General features: G+C 37.6%; 2 protein-coding genes across 2 annotated transcripts; one reads left to right on the top strand and one right to left on the bottom strand.

Annotated features, from left to right (window-relative positions):
• The first annotated feature begins 448 nt into the window (after positions 1-448).
• LOC149378822 (F-box/LRR-repeat protein At3g26922-like) lies at positions 449-2,996 on the top strand. The gene is made up of 4 exons (XM_089604495.1): positions 449-466; positions 501-750; positions 1,187-2,404; positions 2,496-2,996. The coding sequence occupies exons 3-4, from the start codon at positions 1,202-1,204 to the stop codon at positions 2,655-2,657; spliced, it is 1,365 nt and encodes a 454-aa protein (XP_089460621.1). The 5' UTR covers positions 449-466; positions 501-750; positions 1,187-1,201; the 3' UTR covers positions 2,658-2,996.
• A 2,756-nt stretch (positions 2,997-5,752) lies between these two features.
• Positions 5,753-13,277, bottom strand: NUP1 (nuclear pore complex protein). Its single transcript, XM_089602535.1, has 9 exons — positions 12,813-13,277; positions 11,702-11,766; positions 11,102-11,217; positions 10,220-10,472; positions 9,781-10,095; positions 9,641-9,700; positions 8,822-9,544; positions 8,226-8,671; positions 5,753-8,018 (listed from the first exon to the last, which is right to left on the bottom strand). Exons 1-9 carry the CDS (start codon positions 13,093-13,095, stop codon positions 6,287-6,289), a joined length of 3,993 nt encoding a protein of 1,330 aa, XP_089458661.1. The 5' UTR covers positions 13,096-13,277; the 3' UTR covers positions 5,753-6,286.
• Positions 13,278-21,283: the final 8,006 nt, after the last annotated feature.

Here is a 21,283-nt window from a genome sequence, read left to right as displayed (position 1 = left end):
CATTTTTCACAGTTTTAATTTTTTTTTAAATTTACCCTAAATATTTACAAATTAACCTTCCAACAACTTTTTTTCGCATATTAACCCCCCGTAACTTAAATTTCTGGCTTCGTCAAGTATATACTATATCTACATATTCATAGTTTGATATATGTATAAAATATCCTAATTAGTAATTAATGTACTTATTATTTTAATTATTTCACTTTACATTAAAACAATAATCAAAATTATATATCAATATGACCAAATTTGCATTTTAATATTTGGAAGAAAAAAAATGTAACTACCTTGACTTTATTTTGTTAAAAGTTCTTTCATGTATACCGAATAAATTTATTCTTGATAACATAAATAAAGAACTCTATTTATATCATTTTTTTTTATCTATTCACGTTAATATATGTATGTATGTATGTATATACATAGATAGAGAGAGGCCTAGTTATGTAGAAGCTAGGGATGTGTGTAGTAGAAGCTAGGGATGTGTTACACTCAAGGTTACACTTCTGTTTCCCTTTGAACCCCCACTACCGACAGCAATAACTCCCTCAGAATCAGAAAGACTCAAACCCTAACTCAGAACACTTGTCAGAGCAAAAAAAATTAAAAAGAAAATAAAGAGCACTTGTACGGAGAGAAAAAGTCTCACAGTAGGATTGGGAGATCCGAATAAAATGGTTCACCGAGTCTTATTCTCGAAAGGAAATAATTCAAACCAACTTTGATGTCTAATTCAACCCAGTCCAGGTAAGCTTCATACCACACGACTAAACTCGACCTTTGTATTTCATCGTGTCTTACTGGTTTCGTAGATTTTTCTAGCTTCGTCTTTCTTATAAATATAGTCTAACTTAGATTGTGGTATGATTATAAACTAAGTTTCCGTCTGACATGAAATTCGCATTCTTTTGGTTTCTGAATAATGGAAGAATTTACGGGGTTTTATATTTAGGTTTTAATGCATATAAAAGGGTTTGGGTCAAAAAAGAAATGAAGAGAACAGAGTTTGAGAAAGCTAGAACCCACCTATTAGGGCTACACAGTCGCAAGTGAATGGCTATTTTTTAGTGGTAATGAAATTATCTTATACACAAACACTAGGAAATGGAAATTTACGTTTCATTTTGTGTATTACAAGTTTTGAGTTTGACAAGAATTGCACTTGTTTTCTTGTGTGTGACAGTCCCCATTTGAGGCAATGGGAAGAAAAAGAGTTAAAAATCGTGAACCAACAGCAATAGAGGAAGAAAACAAGTCAGAGCATGCTTTGGCCGTTGACAGAATCTCAAAGCTCCCGGATTGTGTGATTCATCACATCCTCTCTTTCGTTCCGACGGTCGATGCCGTTCGTATGAGTCTCGTTTCCAGGCGATGGAGAAGGATGTGGCTTTCCGTCCCCGCTCTGCAATTCTTCTCTGGTGTGTTTGAGCACCGAGAGGCATACAATGTGTTCGTCGAGAGGTGTTTGAAGTACCGTCGCGGAGCAATGCGCTTCCTTGATGGTTCGGCTGTGACGACCTTAAAGCTCGAAACACGGTGTTCCCCGAAATTGTTAGCCGGTCTTAGTAAGTGGTTCGGTTCAGATGTCATAATGAACAATATTAAGGATTTGGATCTTCGCTTTTCAACTAAATATGGCAGCCAAACACACTACAGCTTGCCTTCGGCGCTGCTGAATGGAAGATCTTTGACTCATCTTAACTTAGAAGGCTGTGGTCTAAGGATAAGCACTTGTTCAGCGAATCTTCCATCTTTGAAATCTTTGAGGTTAATAGCGATTCGGATTGATAGCAACGCACTATATAATCTACTCATTGGATGCCATTCCCTTGAGAAGTGTGTCTTAAAATCTTGGTTTCCAGCGTGTCGCCTCCGAATTTCGAGTCTAAGCCTCAAGTTCTTGGAAATTGATGCTTATAAATGTGATGCGCTTAAAATTGAAGCTGGCAACCTTGAATCTCTAAGATTGCGTCATATTTGTGGATTTGATTATAGCTCCTGCAAAGCAATTAGAGATATTACAATATTCAATGCCGATTTTGAAGCTGAGAATTTAAAGGATCAGATCTCACAACTCCCTCTCCTTGAGAATTTGACACTGGATTGTGGACATGATGATGAGTTGAATATATCAAGTCAGACGCTAAAACATCTCACTGTGTATTCTCGCGGTTATGGAGAGGGAGGTGAAATCGTGGTCGCAGTTAATGCTCCAAATCTAGTTTCTTTCAATTTTGAAGGTGGTATTAAAGTTAAAATGTCAACGGGGCTATTGAATCATCCTGCGAAAGCCAAGTTCTCTGTTTTGGGGTCATCTTTAGAGCTGATAAGTTTTTTTTCGAATATGAATCCCAATTGGACTAGTTTTGATCTACATCTTTCCACTTGTCGCCAACTCAAGGTATGTATTTCGTTACTTTAATTTTATGCAATTCACACCTATAGATTGCACCTTCTGTTTATTCAGTTTGGATCTATGTCTAATTGTGTAGAGTTATGACATCCCTAAAAATCTAAGGGAGATTGACTTACCACCATGGAATAACCTAAAGCATATGAAGGTCAAATTTCCTTGCAAATGGACACGAAAAGCTGACTTTAGAAACTTCTTGAAACGGCTCGGGCCCTCTCTCGAAATGCTGTCTATCGAATAAGGTACAAATCTGAGACACTAAATTCTAAACCTCGACTTGTTCTGGAATTGCTGTGCTGAAAACTTGTTAACATAACGCATCTTTGAAGGCATTGGCATTGTATGTAACTTTTACTGTTTACTCTGGAGTTGCTTATTTATATTCTTCTTTCCAGTATGCTCTGTATTAACCGTTAAGTTAAGTGGACGTGAATTGCTGTGCTCTATATTAACTGTTGGATTGCCAATTTCTAGTTTCCCTTGCAACTTAATTTTTTCCCCTTTTGTGTTGTATACTAAATTTGGATTATTAAGTATATGCAATTCACACCTATAAGTGGCTCTCCCTTATTCGATTCAATATTTTTTTATCTATGTTTCTCTCTTTCTTTCTTTATCTTCTTGCTGTGTGTAATTGTGCAGAGGCTTCTTCTTTTCCCTTGTGTGGTAAATACTAAGTTTGTATTCCTAAGTTTATATAAATACTGATTCTGGTACTGGTCCTTGAACTTATTTTCCTTATAATTTGTGCGCCCGTATTTTCATCTGGTTTCGTCTTTTGGTACCATCAGCAAATCACAGGGTCCGGGGTATATAGAATCGTTCTTGGTACGAGGACCAGACTTTTGCATTGGCTTCGTCCGCATTGGAATAAGACAATGAATGGTTTCTGAAAAATACTATGTCCCCTTTTTTTAGTTTTCCATGAATCAATTAAGAGTAAATAGATAAAAATAATAATAATAAATAAATAAATAAAAATATAGCATGAAAGCCCAATCCAACAAATGATACACCTGCAAAAACTTAAGCCAACAATCGAAGCTGCCGAGTCATGAGCTCTCACTTGCATTGTAGCTTCATTGACGCTTTTCATTATATTTCATTTCCTTTTGGTTCAAGCACTCATATCATACCCATTTATTCTCTCTTTAGACTGTATGCCTTTCAGTTTAGTTTTTTTAGATATCAGATTATGGTTATACTGGAATCGACAGTCCCACTATTATCGCTGGAAAAAACAAAAAAAATTGTTTGTCTGTGAGAGAAATTACTGTTTTTTTTTATGGAGAGAAATCAGTGTTCAGGTGTAGTGTTTTGACAGTGACTGATTCCTAAGGATGATCCTTAGAGAGCTCGAGTCTCGGGACGATTAGCCAAAGTTGTTTTTCCAGATGATGAAAGCTTGGAGAAACCTTGGGAGCGAAAGCTATAACGCTGTAAGAGTAACACCGAAACGAGTGACGGAGAAAAAGAAAGTGGTTCATGTTGATGCGAGAAATCACACCAAAGCAGTCACGAAAAATTTATGATTGAAAACGGGTCGATTTAGATTTATAGATGGGCATCAATACTCCGTAACAAGACCAAATTTGAACTCTTGACGAATTGGAAATTAAATAATAATGAAGTAACGTGTCCTAAATGGAATTACTTGTCATATATTTATAGTATGGGAAGACGAGGTTGTGAGCTTCGGACTGCTTGGGACACGTCGTGTGTCAGTTGGAACCTAGTACCGTGTCTCGGGACACTTCTCGTTGGAAACTTATTCGTGTAAGAAGCGGTTGCGGATCGATCGGGCTGACGGGCTTTGTATCTCCAGGTCTTTAGGGAATGGTTATCTCGGACTGGTATTTGAATTTTTTGACGGGTTGGCATATTATCTGAACCTGTCAAAGACAAATATATTGGTTTGGGCCTAATTAATTTGTACTTGGCCAAATTCTTCTTTTGTTATGTGGAGGACGAAGTCCAACATCATCAGTTCATCGAGCTCCGGTTAGTCGTGACTACGACGAAGTGGGCTCTCGTGAAAGTCATTCAAAAGGAGAACATACATATTTACCAACTGAGAGGTGATCACAATCGAGACATTGCCACAAAATAGACGGAACTAGGAACTCAAGTTGGTGGTGGGCGATGACATCTAATTTAAAATATCAGAGAAATATATTTTAAAAAATGAATTTTATTAACTGTTTTATAATGTAACGTTAAATCAAAATAAAGAATGTGATCTATATCATGGAAATCATCTATTAGTGAATACGCGCATGTCTTGGTCGGGCGAGCACAAACCCCGAACCACCGAGTCTCTTGCGCTCAAACTGCAGGGACCAATGCTCGATTGTCACAACCCTACTCGCACTATTTTGCTGTTTATATCTCCTTAGCAGAGAGAAAAATAACTTTATAATTAATTGAATAGTTGCTGTGAATGCTCTTAAACTATCCAATTTTAATCATTAGTATTTAAATGTGAAGGCTAAAGTAAGTATTCATCAAAGATATTGTATGATTTTTAAGAAAATGGTATAAAATAAAATTTAAAAAAGTCATTTTTAACTAATTAAATCATATAACAATCAACTTATCTATATTAATGTGATCACTAAAAATATCATCATTATTTTCGCACTTAATTATTTCATTTGATAACAACACTCTTATTCTATTTGTGTATCTTAAATCTCGTTTCTCTCTTTTTGCTCAATCCAAAAAAATCGCGACTTATAATCCAGAGCACTATTCTTGATAAATCTGTCTTAATAAACCTGCTGTCCACAAAAACATCTTGATAAATCTAAAGCACTATTCTTGGCTCTTTCGGTGGATAAAAATCAATCCAACACGTTTATTTTTTCTTCTTCGAAAGTCGGATCTTGCATTAAACACGTTTGAAATCAAAGCAAATGTACCTTGTTACAAAACATTTGCAGTATCACCCTTTACACGTTACAGGTGTAACAAATTATATGTGATTATTTATTTATTTATTTAAATAAATAACCTTTTTTAAAATGATTATTATCACCTGCACACCTTTGATATTCATGTCAAATGAAACTACTTGTATATTTATCTGTAATATCCGTCAGCCGGTTTCAGCATTTCAATCATTGGTAAAAAAAAATATCAGTCGATTACAAAAGTAATACGTACTAAAAAACCAGTAGAGAAGTTACAGCAGCAGAGAGATTCTCAGCAATAACACAAGTGACTCAAACAGTAAGCCCCGGCATCACACAAACGCCAGCCAGCTTATAGCGACTGCAAAGGGAAGCTAGTAATTGGTTCGATACAACCAAAAAAATTATATTACTGAAAAAGGCGGGAACAAAGACTCTTTCATTGATTGAAATGCATAACATGTGTTCATTTTTATGATACAAATACAAGGTACGAGTACAGCTACGACACCAGAAAATTTAGAGCTATGGTCTTGCGTCTGCCCATGTGATGCTGCATTTTTATGCTCAAACAAATATCATCCTCTGACTTCTACATATTACTAATAGTACAAATCATACCAAAAACATGACCGTTTCCAAGACAACACTACAAAGAGGGGAAAAATTGCAAAATTGTGACAATTTATGCCTTCATTGTGACCATAATTTCCCTTGGCCAAATATAAAAAAGAACATAAAAAGCAGAAAAAATAAGGGAGAGCTAATTGGTTGGATAGATTCTTTCCAGTGTACAAATCGGGCTTATGATTTATACCTCCGATTGGGCGGACCATGCAATTTTCCAGTTCCTCGCTCCTTGATCTTGAGTTGTGACTCTGTTCAATTGCCAAAGGCGACTTCCCGAGAAACCAAACGGAGAAAAGAAAAGACAATCCGGGACATAATCTACCGTTCTTCATTTCTTCCGTTGCCTATGCTTGACCTTCACGATTTTCCTGTTGGACTTGTCGACGCCGCTGCCTCCGCTACCCATCGAGAAGTTGCTTCCCAGACTGCCCGACGCCTGAAACGGAGAGGGGTTCTGCGGGTTCACCACATTCGGTTGGCCTCCGAACTGGAACGGGTTTCCGGCCGCCGGCGCCGCCGTGGAGCCGAACGGAAATCCTGGCGGAGACTGGGATACGGGCTGTGGCTGCCCGAATATCGAGGCCGCAGGCGCCGGTGCCTGCATGGTGTCCTCTGCCATGCTGTCTTCCATGCTCATCTGATCGTTATTACCCGGCGAAGCAACACTAAATCCGAATCCGGTGCCGGGGCTCCCAAACACAGGCTGAGACGGGGCCGTGGTCGATGATGAGTTGAATGAGAAGAGGGAACTTGAGGAGGACGCGGCGCCGTTCGTCGATGCGAATGCCACCGGCGCCACAGCACCGTTCAATCCAAATGGGGAAGGTGAAGCAGAGGCCGCGGAAGCCGAGGACGCATTGAACGAGAACGCGGTCGATGGTGAAGTGTTGGTGGCGGCTAAGCTATTAGGGGTTTTTCCAAAAGTAAACCCGGACGACTGTGCGCTGTTGGTGGCTGCGGCGGTGGCGCTGGGAGCTGAAGACGCTGTGAACGAGAACCCGGTTGATGGAGAACTGCTCGGAGCGGCAGTGGAAGCTGCAAATGAAAACCCGGTGGACGGCGAGCTGGTGGTGGCCGGAGCAGGAGCCGAAGCTGTGGATGCTGCAAAGGAAAACCCAGTTGAAGGTGAAGACGAGAAACTGAAAACGGGAGGTTTTGGCTGCTGTTGTTGCCATGTGGAACCAAACACGGTGGGCGTACTGGAAGACGTAGTAGACCCAGGGACCGGGGTGGTTACCGGTTTAGCGTCTAGACTTGAAGTTGTACTTCCGGTCAATCCGAATGTTGGCGACGAAGCCGACGAGCTGAATTGGAGCGGAGTGCTCTGAGCAAAGGCAGGGACCGCGGTCCCAGACACACTGCCAGCGGCGAAGATAGAACCAGGGGACTGGCTGGCAGATGTTGAAGTGGTACTTGCAGTGAAGCCGAAAGGGGAGGCAGAACCTCCAGCGGACTGGTCACTCAAATTAGCAAAGCTCGCATCCCGCTTCGTTTTGAGTGGCGCAGAGGTCTCAGAGACCGGAGCAAACAAAGAAGGGGCGGGTGGTGCAGAGGTCTCGGAAGCTGGCATACTTGCGGTCGATGCAAACTTAACTACATGAGCAGCTGAAGAAGTTTCAGAAACGGGGGTTGAAGCAGAAGTGGAGGCACTAAAGTTGAATCCCGGCGCAACTGGTTCCGAAGAAGGTTTGAGCACAGGCATGGTAGGGGATTCAAATTTGAACCCAGATGAAGCTGGCACAGATTGCGTTGAGTTCGAGGAAACGAGACCACCGCCGGTAGAGGCAAATGTAAAGGTGGTAGAGGCAGATGAGCTTTGACCCGTCAAAGTACTGAAAACTGGCGGCGTGGATGGTATTGAAGTCACGGATCCATTTGTTAGACTAGCATTATTGGAAGTTGACGTAGAGAACAAGGGCGTATTTGAACTTGATGTTGATGCAGCAGGTGGAGTTGCGGCTTCGATAATTCTTGAGACTGCAGAGGTTCCGTTTTCAGATTTATCTGGTTCAGGCAACTTTGCCAGAGTGTCTGTTGCTCCAGCTGTAAATTTCGGTATACTGCAGAAGAAACGGGAAATAAAAATAAAATCTATTAGACACGAACATAAATTCCAACTCACAACTACCTAACACAACATATAACAGAAACAACAAACAACCTTCCCGAATTTATCATGGTGAGTGAAAACGAGCACAAATGATAGCACTAAAAAGAAATTATCACAAGGACTCTGCATTCAGAGTCATAAGAACACGACTACTTACTTGCTTGAGGCAGTAAATGTAACTTGTGGCTCTGGAGCTTTTTCAACATTTTTGAAACCAAAATTGACCGTTGGGGGAGCATCAGCATCCTTGGCTGAAACTATTTTACCCCCAAAGTTAAATGTGGGTGGAGAAACACTAGACTCCACATTGACGGCACTGGGAAAGACTGCTGTACTAGGAGAAAAAGTGTTCTGGAATGATAGGAGGCCGGTGTTTTTCTCAGCAGTACTTGGACTAGGAGTTCCTACATTCGTTTTACTTCTGAGTTGCTCAGCTGTAACGGACCCAACTTCTGTTGAACTTGAAGCTTTCTCTAGTTTAACAAATTCAGCAGCAGCATTTTTGCTCTCTGGCACAGACAAATTCGCTTTCTTTCTCCCCTCAAAGAGTGAATCAGATGCAGTCCCATTAGGAATGTTATCCTCATCCAAATCCACAAAATCCTACAGTCGAGTCAATTAACCACGTACATTATATTTATAGCAGACAACGCCAAACAAGTATAAGTATTTCTTTCAAAAAAATATTAGAAATTTAAAAAGACATGACAGACGCAATTAATATAATACAAGAACATATAAGCAAGAATATACCTCAGGTGCGCTCATCTGAAAAGCCCGCTTCTTCTGTGGGGTATAGGAAACAGAGTTCAACGAAGGAGACACTTTGGTTCCAAGAACGGCATCTTTTCTAGATAAGGTAGAATCCTCTCCATTCTCCTTGGGGGTTGTGGAGCCATTTACTTTTGAAGCCAATTTGTAATGAGCAGAATCATGTGTCAATAGAGCACTTTCTTTCATCTTGGCTTGATCAAGGGAATTCGACTCTTTAGCATTAGGTACTATCTTTTTTGGTGAACTGTCGATCGATTTAAGATGTTGCATTTCCCCCATAAATTTTGATGAATCCACATGCTCAAGGCTTTTCAAAGCCTGCCCGCGAAGCATGGATGGTGATAGTTTACCAGGTGCACTATCCATCAAAGCATGTACTTTGGATCCAGATGGCTTGTCTGCTGGTGAGACCAATTTATCAAGTTGCTGCAGAATTTTTGAAGCCATCTCACTGGATTTGGAGGGAACAGTAGTATTTCGCATACGATTGTCGCTGTCTTCAGCAGATGGCGCAGTGGTGTGGTGCAATGGTTCACCAAATGACATAGATTTCAGTCTTGACGATGACAGATTTTGAGAGCCCTCCGAAACAGGTAAGCTTAAGCCTCTTGAAGATAGAAGGTTAGGTTTTTGACGAATTCTACGCATAGGACCGACTGAGCCAATGTCATTCTCCAGAACAGAATTTCTGCGCCTTTGACCCTGCGAATAGAAATTTTTTAATAAGAATGAATCGCTTATCTTTAATGGATAAACAACATACAAGCAGAGAAGTTAATGGATGTTTGGATCGCATACCCCTGATCCATATTGAGAAGATGTTGCTCCACCATAAATACCAATTGCATTCGCATCACCCTGTGGATCATGAGCAACAGTTTCAGGACCACGGCTACTACAAATTGAAATCTAACAGCCTTTCTAGAACAAAGACAAACCTTAGAAGGATTGGTTGGATGAATGCGAGAATATGGTGTTCTAGCCATACTGTAAATGGCAGACCTCCCCCTAGATCTTGGTGTAATATAGCCATTCTCTCGAGCATCAGCATGGCCTGAAGTAATCCTTGGCACTATTGGGGTAAAAGGTAATCTTGAAGGAGAGTGAAGATTGCGTGTGTGCATAGCAGTTGAATTCCCCACTGTAGCCTGATTTCGAAAGCCTAACATGGACGGTGAAGTGGGCTTTGTGTGCATGTAAGACTTTGCACGCTCCGCAATCTCCGTCGCAGAAGCAACATCGCCTTCGTGGGCCTGGAGAAAATATTGCCGACATATGTGAATTCAATATATTTTTCAATTTTACCACAAGGCTTACACAAATGCACACACACACACACACATATGAAAAATGGGATAAAAGCATGTATATTCATACGGATACGGTGGAATTGACAACAGGAGTTAACGCGAGCAACTTCTCGATTCTAGTTCCCGGGGCAGGAGTCTTGGGAAATGTCTCAGTCCCCATCCTTATTCCTGGAGCTGGAGTTCTAGGAAATCCCTCGTCTCTACTTGAAGATACCACCATTTGCTTTATAGGATCCACCTCTGGCCTTTTACCCTTGTCATCAATTGCTAAATCGACAGTTCTTGAATGCAGCAGGGCTGTCAGATGATCAATCTCAGATCTGCAGGTTTGATATCAGAAACATCCATCATCATGTGAGTAATAAATCAGCAGTATCAAATATGAATAGTAAATTCCTTAATATAGTGAGATGATAGATTATAGAATGGATAAATTGTGAGATGAACCAGGGCCTCGACACACTTGTAATAAAATAAAATAAAAAGAATAATAATAAATCTCTAATGAAGTGTGATTACGGTACGTATATAAATGCCCAAACACCAGATTCCAGGAGACCACAGAGATTCAACTACGAAGATTTGAACATTTAAACTTTACCAAAGTAGACCTCTCAAGCTCTTTCTAACCATTGAACCAATAATTAAGTTCCTTGTGTTTTTCTTAACAGAACAACAGCCAATCTTAGTTTATTTAAAAACACATCTGATAAGTTTAAATCCATCTGGAAAAGTTCGGATTCATAACGAGCTAACACATGCAATCTCCGTCCAATATATAGGACTCAACATGAAATGATACATCAACCTACAAACTTCCTATGCTAAAAGTTACCTAAGATATTCTCCAACTTCGAAGTAATACGAACTACAAAAGCATCTTATGTAACAATTTTCTGAATATAGCTGAATTCCAAAAATAAAGACAAAAAAGGGGATATAAACTTGCCTCGTAAATGTTTTTTTCTTTAAAACTTGCTCAAGATCAGTTAACTCGTCGCCACTGGCACTGTGACTTGGCTCACCACTTTGATCAACTGATTTCTTTTGTACTCCATGAAAACCCTAATCAAATAAAAATGGTGCAGTGCACATAAGTGATATATATATATATATATATATATATATATATATATATATATATATATATATATTAGGAACAAAATTAAAAGAAACAACATTTGGGGAATATATTAAACAAAATACATTCTCACAATAATACTACTGAATTGTAAGTTGCTTATACAAAATTTATGCAGATATAGATTGCTACAAATACAGGGATATGAAGAAAAAAACACCTTAATTTAATTTTTTTTAAAATAGAATAAATATTGTTAACATTCATAAGGAACAACTCCGTTATTACTTAGTAGTATTACCTAACCATCATACAAAGATATCGAATAAACATTAAAACTAACGATTGTGTACGATAAAAATATGCTATGGGATCAATGTATTGAGAATTATCCCAATGCCTTTCTAGTTGAAACAAACAAGGGCTAAGAAGGTATTAAACATGCAGGTGTCTGAATTCTGAACTTACCATGGCCGCAGATGATTGTAGCTTAACTTGTGCTTCCGAGTTCGTCTCCGGTAGTTTATCACGGTCTACAGTACAAAAATACAAATAATCATTAATAGCTATTTAAAAAACAAGCTTCTATAAATATTAAGTACAGAATATCTGTCAACAAAAATTTAATCAAAGAAAATTAACCAATAATGCAACTTTAGCACTGTAAGACATGCAGATTGGAGAAGGTAGAATACTAATGAACATAGATCCTCCTATAAACAATGGACATAACCTACGAAGCAATTATAGTCAAGGTTTCCTCTATTCCAAATGATCATTAGTCATTTCTTCTATTCTAGTCTGAAACATCAATCATTTTCTGCTACATACTTCATCAAGGTTTTCTCTATTCGATATTATCAGAATTCTAGTGATCTACTACTACAAAATAGACTATATATAAAGGTTCAAATATGAGGGAGGGACAAAAAGTGCAATGTACGCATTCCAGAACAGTTGGAACAACCCTGGTGACAGTAATAGCATAATTGGTTCATGAAGATGCTTGAAGATTTTTGGACACCATGTCAAACAGAAACGTTTAGAAGACGACGTTTAATTAGTTTTAGAATTGGAGGACCTAACTCAACAACAATAATTTTTTACCCAAAAAAATTGTAAAAGTACTACACTAAATTTCTCCTTGTTGAAAAATTAGTAACTTTTTACCCTCCCAAATTTCAACAACGTTGTCATACTGGGCAGTGGGCACCGGCTAAAGTATAAGGAAAATGAAATCTAGTAACCTAGCACAGAAAACCGTAGCCCCACTGAATGAGCCTAATTGGGTTACTGAGACATCATATAAGCAAATTTACCAAAATCTAATTAGAAGAAGAATAAAAATTGAACATAATCCTGCTTAGCTTTTCAGCAAAATATACCAGCTTTCCATTTAGAGCAAGCTCCAATAAATTAAAAAGAATATCCATTTCGTTTACAAAACCCTAAAAGCACACCGCAAACTAATGTGAACGCGGAAAACAAAAGGAAACCCTAAAATCCCAAAATCGCCGAAGAGAATCAAAGAACGGAAACAAAAGCAAACGAATTTTGATTAAACGGAAAGTGGCCTAACCTGGCGGAGCTAATGGCGGCTCCGGGGGAGTGAGGCGTTTGCGGAAGACGGAGGAGAAGAGCTTGTGGGCGCCGGACGTGATGAGCCTCTGCGCCGGATCGACGAGTTTCGAGAGCCAACCACTGCCTCCACTAGGGTTCCGAAACGCCAGAGTTGCCGGATTCGGCGTCGGACGATCGTAAGGCGTCGCTTGGACGCTCCTCCGGAACGGCTTTTTCCGGAACTTGCCTCCGGCTCCGCCTCCGCCTTCGTAGGGCTGTTGTTCGTCACGCCCCGACGCCATGGACGAGAGACCAGTGACGAAGAAGAAGAAGAAGAAGAAGAAGGTGCTGGGTTAGCTTCGCCCTAGGGTTTTGAGTGCGTTCTCGGAGAAACAACGGTGGAGGAGAGAGAGAGAGAAGAAATGCTACGAAACGCAATTTAGGGTTTTAAATTACAGAGAGAGATAGAGAGAGAGTGGTTTTATTTTTTAGAAAAATAAATATATAAATATATATTATTTAAATTAAAGACATTACTTGTGTGGGATTGTAGTGTTTTTTGGTGGGTCGATATTGCACTTACCCCTTCAAAAGAAAATTGCACTACGTCCTTGCGTTTCATAATCATAATAGATTTATCTTTAATTGCACATTTAAATTTTGTAAAAAAAAATGCTTTAATTAAAATTTTAGAGCTTTCTTTATTTAATGAAAATAGTACTTTTATGAAACCATATTATAAAGCAAGTAGCAATGTCAGCATAAATGGTTTAGTATATGTTTATATTAATATTCCACGATCCTTTTTAATATCGTTTTTGCTATCTACTCGAGCTCATCTATTTTTTTTGTCAGCATTTTTATAAGTTATATCCTCTATCCAATACACGGGTTTATTTATACTCAGTATACAATACACAAGTCTAAATCTAAATAAGATGAACTTGCACTTGCAACAAACAATAAATTAGATTACAATTGTAATTATTATTATCATCCACTCACGGATGAGGGATGTATAGGATTATCATGTTTAGTTTAAACGGAACTTTTAAAAAAAATCATGTGAAAGTGATTACCAATAAACTAGTCACTCTTCTCAATATTAATAGTTTTAACTGAATATGTTATGCTTACATGTGTGTATCTAAATTATTATTTGTATGCTTACGATGAAACAGGATAAACTACTTAGAGATATGTCTAAGATAAAAGTGTACCATGTCTGATTGGAGAAGAAAAATAAGATTTTGGTGGACATAATATATTACATATATTTAAGGAAAAAAAATGCGTTCTTCTACACCAATAATATATAGTTTTATTAAAATAATATTGGGAACATATGAATTTCTTCCGTTGAAAGTATTAAAAAAAAGGCGATATTGAATTTGTCTACAGAATTGTCTTGTCTGGGAGTTGAAACAAGGCAACGAAAAAAAAAAAAGTGCTTAAGCCAAAAGACATATGTGTCTTTAGCGGGTTTGGATTTTATAGAATAAATGACATTTTGCCCCTACTTTTATCACTTTTTTCAAGTTAGTATTCAAACTCTAAAAATAATTTTTCCTCATGTTTAAACTTTCTGTTTTTTTTTAACCATTTTAGTCATTCCGTCAATGTTTTCAAAACTCTGGCACTTATATAAACATACTTTTCTCATGTGAAAAGGTAACGAGGGGTAATATAATAATTTTACAATCGGCAATATAATTTAAGAGATTTGTTAACTAGTGAAAAGATAATGAGGGGGATTTAAAATTATAGCACATCTATTCATTTATTTAAAACAATAGCCAACATAAAATTCGGTTACCCAAAATGCCCCCACGATCCTTGTCAAAATCAGTTCACCCAAATCAATTCTGACCTCCACAAACCTCGTCTAAGATTCTCTCTTCTCGTCGCTCTTCTTCTCCTCTGTTATGCCTTGTCAGAGATTCCCTCCGGCGACTCCGATGGCGACGATGCTCTCATCAGCCGTGGACTCCGACGACGTGGTAGACGAGCACCACTACTTTTCGCTCTTCAAGAATCGGTTCAAGAAGACCTACGCGACTCAGAACGAGCACGGCTAATCTCCACCGTGCGAGGCGGCACTAGAAGCTCCGCCGACAAGGACACCACCTTCACCGTCGCTAGCGCTCTGTTCGTGCTGGCAAACGCCAAGATCTCTTAGTCGTTGTACATTGAGAGAAGAGCGATTCCCTCCGATTGCTAGGAGCTAGGATTTCGGGAATCCAATACCGTAGTACCGGTGATTGAAGCGACGATCGGCGTCAATCACTCGACATATTCGTGTGCGAGATCTGCAACGAATGAATCCAACGAGACCAGAACCTCCAGCTCTACCAGCGAGGTCACAACCTTTCATGGAAACTCAAGCAGCGGACGGGCAAAGAGGTACGAAAACGCGTCTACGTCTGTCCCGAGGCTTCGTGCGTCCACCACAATCCGACGAGAGCGCTCGACGATCTCACTGGAATCAAGAAGCACTTCGCCGTCAACAGAACCATCAGCGAGTCGAAGAGCATTTGAGCCCTCCTCTCAGTCGCCTAGACCCACGCCTTCGCGAAAGCCCGCTCTCCTCCGCCGGCACGATCTTCTTCCCATGTGCTCGAATGCAAATCGGCGAAGAAGGAAGTGCTTCCGTGGAAGATCTTGTAAAACCTCCTCCAAGGTTTCTGGTATTGAGGTAGTTTCGAATTACCAAGAAAAATAACATGATCCAATTTTAAGTATTGTGCACCCAGTTTTTTGTTTCATTTATTATAAAAAAGGGACACTAAAAACTTAATGGTTATATTGATATATGAGATTGTCAGCTACTCTTTTTTGTCCTTCATTACATAACTGAATTTATTGTGATGTTGAATTTAAATTTAGGGTTTTCTCAGATCGGATCGGGTTTTCATCCTTGAAATTAGGGTTTTGTGGAATTGAAATGTGAATTTTTTTTTTCCAGGTGAATGATGTGATGAAGAAGAAAGAGGAACTTTCGATCTGCAAAGAGACGAATCTGATAATGGACCAGCTTGTTGAACTCTGAGTCTAAATAAATTGGATTTACTATTATATTTACCATAGAAACGAATTATTTACTCAATGGAATATGATTTACTGTCATATTTACTGTCCCGATTGTTCACGGAAATAATTAGTAAATCGTATTTACTGTTAGATTAACTAGTCCTCATCTCTGATACTTTTCCTATTAGATTAACTAGAAAATGTTATGGTTAATCTGTAAATGTACCTAATAAGATTTAATGTCGTTCTTGTTATAGCTAATAAGATTTACTGTTGTTTATAGTTAATAAGATTTATTGTTGTTCTTGTTACGGTAAATAAGATTTACTGTTGTTCTTGTTACGGTAAATAAGATTTATTATTGTTCTTGTTACGGTAAATAAAATTTACTATTGTTCTTGTTACGGTAAATAAGATTTACTTTTGTTTTTGTTACGGTAAATAAGATTTACTATTGTTCTATTTAAGATAAATAAGATTTACTTTTGTTCTTGTTATGGTAAATAAGATTTATTGTTTTTCTTGCTACGGTAAATAAGATTTACTATTGTTCTTGTTACAGTGAATAAGATGTACTGTTATTCTTGTTACGACAAATAAGATTTATTGTAGTTTTTGTTATTGTTAATTAGATTTAATAACTTTTTTTGTTATGGATGATATTATTAACAACGGTTGTTAATAATATTAACCTAAGGGTATTATTGGAATATTAGAATGTTGTCATGATAAATTGACTATTTTCCTAAAGATGTTAATAATTGAGCTATAATTTTAAAGTAGGGGTGTTATTTTGGCTAGTTGTTTAGCCGGCCCATAATTTAATTAATATCGTAAACCTATGTAATGTAATGTTTAATATATAAAAGGTGTGATGAATAATGTATCACAAAATTTGGTGTTACACTACTCACCAACACCATTTTAGTGCAACAATTTTTTATTTGCAAAATAGTTCCCAAAAAATATACCCTATAACTTTGACTTATTTTAATTATTTGTTCGCTGCTAGGGATTCCAGGATTTCCAAAAAAAAATTTGAATTCCGAATCCTGGATCCCACTCCAAGGGTTCTAGAATTCAAATGGAAAAATTTCCTTGAGCAAAAATGTTTTTCTAAGTATTATAAACATAATGTGTGAGATTGAAAAGTTTTGATTTTTTTAATATTTACTTGAAATTGAGGTTTTACAAAAACTAGTTTGAATTTTGAAAAATTATTTTCATTTTCAAACTTGAAATGTCATTCAGATCAAGTATAAATTACATATCATTAACTAAAAAAAGAGTAAATAACATAACAATAATAAAATAAATAATGTACTTCATGAATTAAACACAAATACATATTTAATAAAATACCAGTATAATATTAAAGTTTACCTATGTAATGTAATGTTTAATATATTAAAAAAAATGTGATTAATTTGTATAAATGTAATATTTAATATTAATATAGAGAGACTAATATAATATTTATAGGATTATATTGACATAAAAATTTATAGAGGGGTTTATATGCAAATGATGTAATATTGAAAAGTATAAAAATAGAAAATTATTTGTTGTGTGAAAAATGGTGTTGGGGATTGGAGATGAAAATTATTTTGGTGCAAAAGTTGCAAAAAAGAGGATTTTTGCTCATGCTTATTTAAAATGAAATGGTCACAAATAGTTATGCGATCTCTCATTCGCCATTGCCGGTAATAAAACTATTTCCGAAATACGGCATATAGGTCTAGCGGAGAGAGTGATTAAGAGAAATCCACTTAGGTTAACAAGCATTAATTGATTGTTGAGTCAACACCAACTTTAAAGCAACAAAAGATTTTATTAATAAGTTTAACCGAAAAATGTCATCATCCCCTCCATTCTCTCAAAGCATAAGAATTTATCCACCCAATGTCATTTATATTGAAACACGAAATATATTGAGATATCGCATGCCAAAAAGATTGTGGTTATTTATAAAAGTTGAGTACGAGCTCTGCTATCGTAATTGCTGCACTCAACAATGCGTTGAAGCAATAGTTGCATCAAAATAAAACATTGTTGTGTATTTGTGAACAATAACAAATCTTGAAATTATCTAGCTTATTTTGTCTAGCATTAAGATCTTTATATGGATATGGTAGTTTTTGGAGCTTGAGTTTCATCATCAGGATTTAAATATATTATATCATTTTGTAATAGTAGTTTTTGTTAAGTCGTTTTTAGGATTTAACATTTGTGTACATGTGGTGTGCTTGAAATAGTTACGTGCCTAGTCTCGGATGGGTCCAAAATCACTTTTCGAGATTCCAAAGGGCTCAAGAAATTTTACGATACAGTCCAAAGCATCCGAGAGTTTTAGAGGAATATTTGAATTATGTTTTTGGAGGAGAAATCATTCTTCAAAGATTCCAAAAGGCTCGATGAAAGATTAGGACAAGGCTCAACGCATTCAAGAGTTTCAGAGGATTCTTGAATCGTGTAATGGGTCGATGAGATTTTCCTCTTACTAAGTGAAGAGCATGAGAATTGATTTCTAAAGCTCTTGGACACTTTAAGAGAGAGAAAAATATAATTTGGCTTGGTTAGCGTTGGTTTATGAGAGAAAGTGTTTGCGATAGAGTAAATATTTCTTCTCCTATTCTAGAGAGAATAGAAGTAGATTATTTCTTTTTTTTTTTTGTGAGAGTGATGAGATGAGAGAAAATTGTTTTTCTTTTTCTTGTGGTGTTATTTTCTCTTTGTTTTTGGTCTCAACTGTTCTTGTGGGAGAAGAACCAAGAGAGAGAAGTGAGAGAGAAATTTGGCATGCGTTTTCCTAGGTTTTTATTTTATTAGGTGAAAATGATGGAGTGAAGGGGGTATTTATAGTGTTTTGGATTGTGTTGGTGTAAGTTAGGGTTTATTCGTGGATTTTTTTAGGCATTTTGGTGGGTCTTGCCTAAAAATTAAGCTTTCAAACCCATTTATTTGTGTCTTGGCCGTGTCGATTGGTGCTGGGCGGATCGCCACGTCAGTGGGTAATTGCTTTGGGTGGATGACGTGGTGGAGAGTTCCTCTCTTTGGGCACTGGTGCTAGGCTGATTGCCACGTCAGTGAGTGATTGCTTTGGACGGATGAAGTGGCGAAGAGCTCCTCTCTTTGGACGGATTGCCACATCAGTGGGTGATTGTTTTGGGCAAATGACGTGACGAAGAGCTCTCTCTTTGGGCGGATGACGTGGCGAAGAGCTTGGAGAGTGCAAAATTAATTTGCGCCAGCTGGGATTTGGACCTGCGTCGCTTACGTGGATAAGTCCATCGATCTCCGTTAAGCTATTTTGCGTTTGTTATCTATTTTGGGAATATTAAATATTTGGCATAACAATTTTTTCGATATATTGTGGAGATTCAAAGAATATTAAGAAAATCAAAGAGAGAATTATAAAATTGGTATGAAAAACAATGATTACAAAGGGTCTAATTTTTGTTTATTTAGCGAAGAATTTGAACGAAATTGCTAAATGAGTATCCTCAATTAAAATTATAGCCCAATTACTCATACATTCAAGAAATACATTAACTCATACCTACGTCTCTATAATATATAGGATAATTTACAAGAATACACCATGAACTCTTGGTCGATTAACAATGTGCACCCTCAACTTCGATTTTCAACAAAAAATACTCTGAACTATCATTTTTCTTGACTTTTGCCCCTTCCGTCAAAATTTAGCAGTTACCATCCATAAGATACGCACGTTTTAGTCACATGTTACCTCAATTGAGGGTAGAATAGTATTTTTACCATCCATAAGATACGCACGTTTTAGTCACATGTTACCTCATTGAATGGGTGTTCCCCAAGATTAGTTCCTTAATTACTTGAAGATTTACGTCGCATCAATATCCATTTCAATATGGGTTTACGTAAAAAGGTATTTCAGGTATTTAAATTTATATTTTACCCATTATAAATATCTTAAGGGAAATTGCCCTAAATAGGAGTAAAAAAAAAGGTTTTTACTTTTTTGGACTTTTTTCAAAAAGGTCACAAATAGGACTTCGTAATTAATTTCGATTTATGTAATTACCCTTTTACCCCCGTGAAAATTATAATTTAAATAAGAAATCACAAAAAAACCGGATTTTAGGCTGAAAAACGGGCCCACTTAGTAAACCCGCCCAATTCAATTTCTCACTTACCTTGCCTCCACGTCACCTTCCTCTTCATTTCTTCATTGACCGAGATAGTTTAACCAGAAGAGAGAGAGAGAGAGAGAGAGAGAGAGTGAGAGCGAGCGAAAAAAAAAACCGTCCAGCTTCCCTTAACCAACACTTTCTCTCTCATTTTGTCACTCTCGTCCATTCTTCGTCCAAGAAATGAAGACAAAGAATAGTTCGCCGAGCAAACGCCCCCCAAAATTTCCAAAACATAACCCTAAAAAGATGAGTCTTCCTCAATCGTCGGCTGAAACTCCACCTCATGTGACCCATGCATCCCCGCGTCGGAGTCCGCGCGTGGCTTTTGCCCCGGAGCCACCAACGGAAAACTCCCCGGCGAAGAAATGGAAGAAGGTTCTTGCGCCGCCGAAGAAGAAGAGGAAGGTGGTTGTTGAGTCGCCTTCAAATGCTGACTCCTCTGTCCCTTCTACATCCGAGACACCTCACAAGGTGAGATTTTTTTTACTTGCAATTCGTGATTTCAGTTTTTTGGTTCCTTTATTTTTATTTCGTGACAAAAATGAAAACTTTTGGGTTTGCATGTTAATTTTGTGTTGATGAAACTGTTAGTTTGATGTTATTAGGGATTCTGTGTGGATTTTGTGTTGATTCTGTGTGGATTTTGTGTTGATTCATGGTTTGCATGTTTATTGTGTGTTTGAACTTTGATTTTGTGTTGATTCATGGTTTGCATGTTTATTGTCTCCTGTTAGTTTGACAAAAGTGTTCATTTTTTTTATGTTATTGGGGATTCTGTGTGTATTTTGTAATAAAATTAGATTTTTCTAGGCTTGCTCATATTAGATGTAGGTTCTGTGAATTGTTTTGTGTCAAACATTTCTGGGTATCGTGATAATTGTGTCATGAAATTTCTGGGTTTCGTGACAATTGTGTCACGAAATTTCAGGGTGACACTTATGTCACGAAATTATTGATATAGTCAAGTCAAGTCACGATACCCATGAAGTTCGTGACAATTGTGTCATGAAATTTCTGGGTTTCGTGACAATTGTGTCACGACATTTCAGGGTTTTGTGACACCTATGTCACGAAATTATTGATAGTTATAAAGTGACAGTCAAGTCAAGTCACGATACCCATGAAGTTCGTGACAATTGTGTCACGAAACCACGAAGTTTCGTGACATAAATGTCACCAAATTCATGGGTTTCGTGACTGTGTTATCACGAAACTGAGTGTATATATTTTGTTTAATGTTCTAACTTTTATATTTTCTAATTTCTAGGGTTTCATACGCAAGATA

Source organism: Urtica dioica, chromosome 12 (genome assembly GCF_054948205.1).
Source record: "Urtica dioica subsp. dioica isolate 48M chromosome 12, U.dioica_male_clone48M_v1_H2, whole genome shotgun sequence".
Lineage (NCBI taxonomy): Eukaryota > Viridiplantae > Streptophyta > Magnoliopsida > Rosales > Urticaceae > Urtica > Urtica dioica.
Note: the sequence above shows the minus strand (reverse complement) of the source record. Positions and strands in the feature narration are given on the sequence as shown.

What these genes read in the sequence shown, in the direction of transcription:
- LOC149378822 (XM_089604495.1), top strand. Translation starts at nt 1,202, where the DNA reads ATGGGAAGAAAAAGAGTTAAAAATCGTGAACCAACAGCAATAGAGGAA. An exon ending in CCACTTGTCGCCAACTCAAG is followed by an intron (nt 2,405 to 2,495) that starts GTATGTATTTCG and finishes CTAATTGTGTAG; the next exon opens with AGTTATGACATCCCTAAAAA.
- NUP1 (XM_089602535.1), bottom strand. Translation starts at nt 13,095, where the DNA reads ATGGCGTCGGGGCGTGACGAACAACAGCCCTACGAAGGCGGAGGCGGA. An exon ending in GCCGCCATTAGCTCCGCCAG is followed by an intron (nt 11,767 to 12,812) that starts GTTAGGCCACTT and finishes TTTGTACTGTAG; the next exon opens with ACCGTGATAAACTACCGGAG. An exon ending in AAGAAAAAAACATTTACGAG is followed by an intron (nt 10,473 to 11,101) that starts GCAAGTTTATAT and finishes TCAAACCTGCAG; the next exon opens with ATCTGAGATTGATCATCTGA.